This window comes from Temnothorax curvispinosus, unplaced genomic scaffold (genome assembly GCF_003070985.1).
Source record: "Temnothorax curvispinosus isolate PA1 unplaced genomic scaffold, ASM307098v1 QBEX01006750.1, whole genome shotgun sequence".
Classification (NCBI taxonomy): Eukaryota; Metazoa; Arthropoda; class Insecta; order Hymenoptera; family Formicidae; genus Temnothorax; species Temnothorax curvispinosus.
In genome coordinates this window covers 1-3,134 of record NW_020216530.1, presented here as the reverse complement: position 1 = coordinate 3,134, position 3,134 = coordinate 1, and the positions used below count along the sequence as shown (strand labels likewise).

Sequence of the window (3,134 nt, the reverse complement as noted above, 5' to 3'; positions counted from 1 at the left end):
AAAGTTTATTTAATTTTTTGAATATACCATAAGTGAAATTGTTTGGACTAACAGAATTTTTTAAACAAGTTGAAAACATAAATTATATGTTTTCTAACTTTAATAATATGATTATGATATAATTTATTATGGAAATATTATAGAGAACTAATTTGTATAGGTTACAAGATGCCTTATTGCTGCGTAACAAAATGTTCCAATTCTTGGAAAAAAGGTTATTCCTTACATCGCATCCCAAGAAATACAAAAAGAAGAGAACAATGGATTCAAAACATTGGTCGACATGATTTGGATGCATTAAAAGACTGTTTTGTATGTGAGGTAAAATGCATTTTTCTGTAATTCAAGTTATTTACATTTTGCAATTACATTACTTATGTTTATTATATTTAATAGGAACATTTTTTACCCGAAATGTGGGAAAAAGTACGTGTTGATGCCAAGAAAAAGCTGAAAAGTTGTGCAGTTCCAACTATTTTTATGCAGAAAGAAATTGTTTCTGCTACATCAAATGTAAGTGAAATATAGTATGCAATAACACTTAAAAATATGCGTGGTTGTAAGTTGTGTCCTTCGATTTAAGCCTCTACAATGAGTCGTAGTCTTAAGATCGTAAGCAAATCGATCAACCACAATCAAATTTTCTTATACATTCTTGATTGTCGTTGGTCGATTTGCTGTACGACCTTACGATTCATACCTATATGACTCATTGTAGACGGACCATTAGTTTACAATAAGATTGTTTATATATTTCAGACTGAAATTGATATTACGGAAAATAATAAAGTGGACAATGAAAAATGTTTGTCTGATGATTTGATAGAGGAAGACGTATTTAAGGAAACAGAAGCAGCTATAAATAATACAGAAATAGAGCCAATTAATACATCGCCAGTGTCAACGCCAATTTCAGACTCATTGATATGTGTGCCATTTCAAATTGGTAATCCTGAGAAAAACTTTGAAGAAGCAGAATTAAAAGTTCAAAAAGCATTATTAGATGCTACACAGGCCAAATTACGACAAGTGGAAACAAAATTTCATCAAGCAAATATGATACTAAGTAAATCAGAAAAGTCGCAGATAATAATGAAAAAAAGAATAAAAAGACTTATGTATGAAAGAAGAAAATTATTAGAAGAGAATAGTAATTTAAAGGCTAGATACAAAAGAATATTTAACGACGACCAAGTTGCAGCTCTCTGCAAGAAATCCATGCGCGGTAAAAAATGGTGTTCTGCTACTATCAAAAAAGCTATTCGCTTAAGATTATCTTGCGGTAATAATGGTTATAAAGAATTACGGAATCAGGATATTCCTTTACCAGCAGAGCGTACTCTTCGAAGAAAAATTGAGAACATAGACTTTGAACCCGGTATTTGTAATCAAACGTTTGACATATTACGTAACCACATTTTAAATTTTACCGATAATCGAGAGAAAGATTGCATGCTCGCTATTGACGAGATGAGCATTACTGCAGGACAACAAGTTGATATAGCAACAAATTCACATTTTGGTTTATCGACGTTGCCAGATAGATCAGGTTAATAATTTCTAATACATTTGTAATTTACATTTTTAATACTAATATTTGTATATTTAATACAATTTTTTATTACATTTAGTATAATTACTTTTGCATAATTAAATATTTTTTTTACAAAAATATCATTGTCTAATAAATACCGAATATTTATAAGTGATACGGATAATAATAAATCACTATAATATAAGAATTCATTTACATTAATAAGAATAATGTTATTTAGCTAACTAAACAGATTGTTCAATTTTTCTATAGGATTATTTTTTGTGGAGCAGAAAAATGTTTATTTGTGCATGTTTTGTAATGTATTATGGAACATCATCTAATATACATATAGTTAAAAATTTTTTTAACAGATATACTCTCCTATTGCATTTAGTATAAAGTTCCAAGATACATTGCAAAATGTGAGCATAAACTGTTGTTACTATACATCAGGATATGCAATAAAATTGTTTCTTTTCTTGGTTTATAATAATTTCTTTGTCTGGTTCTCTTTTTTATGAATATGTTCTAGGCCAAATTAAAGAAGCTACTCACAGTTTAGTTTTTATGCTTGGAGGAATTTTTACACGTTGGAAAATGGTTATAGCTTATTTTCTTACACCAGATAGTATTGATGGTGCTATTTTGAAACCTGTTATACAAGAGATTATTGAAAAAGCAGAATCTATTGGTCTATACGTTCATAGCGTAACTTCTGATATGGGTCCTGTTAATCTAAGTATGTGGAGAGCATTTGGTGCTATTGGCAGCAACAGATCCAAAGTCAGAAATTACATACCTCATCCTGTTAACAGTAATCGAAAACTTTTTTTTATTGCTGATGCTCCACACTTACTAAAAAACTTAAAGTCTACTTTATTAAATAATAAAGTCATTGAATTGCCCAAAACATTTGTTGATTGCATAACTTATCAACAGCTGTTGTCGAATGTGCAGACTTAGATGAATTAGTAGATATTCAAGAAAATTTTCAACTCAAATTAATTCCTAAAATAAAAAAAAAAGACATTTCCTGCACCACATTTAATAAAATAAAAGTAAATAAAGCAAAAAATATAATTAGTAGAGATGTTAGCAGCGCAATGAAATTTTATGCTGAAGAAACAAATAAAAAAGAATTCAATACGACATCACTTTTTATTGAATGTATGTCTAAATGGTTCAATTTAGTAACTGCAAGGACGCCAAAACTTGCGTTAGGCAAACAAGCGGGTGATGAAAAGAAAGAAAAAAAATTCAATGACTCTATAGCATTTCTAGAATCTATTGTAGAATTATTTAGAGAAATAAAAATTGGTCATCAACCAAAATTTAAGCCTGTGCAAAATGGTTTTATGACTACCACAAGGTCTATTATTGAGTTGACGAAGTATCTAATACATGAACGCGGATTTTTGTACGTACTTACTGGTCGATTGACACAGGATTGTGTTGAAAATCTTTTTTCTGCGATAAGAGTAAGACATCCAATTCCAAACGCATTACAGTTCAAGCAGAATTTAAAACTTCTTACAATATCAAAATATATGAAATCATTACATACTTCAAATTATGATGAAGATGATGGTGATATGAT

General features: G+C 29.3%; 1 protein-coding gene across 1 annotated transcript; it reads left to right on the top strand.

Moving 5' to 3' along the window:
- The first annotated feature begins 143 nt into the window (after positions 1-143).
- Positions 144-2,506, top strand: LOC112456341. Its single transcript, XM_025018803.1, has 4 exons — positions 144-321; positions 397-513; positions 760-1,549; positions 2,070-2,506. Exons 1-4 carry the CDS (start codon positions 169-171, stop codon positions 2,498-2,500), a joined length of 1,491 nt encoding a protein of 496 aa, XP_024874571.1. The 5' UTR covers positions 144-168; the 3' UTR covers positions 2,501-2,506.
- Positions 2,507-3,134: the final 628 nt, after the last annotated feature.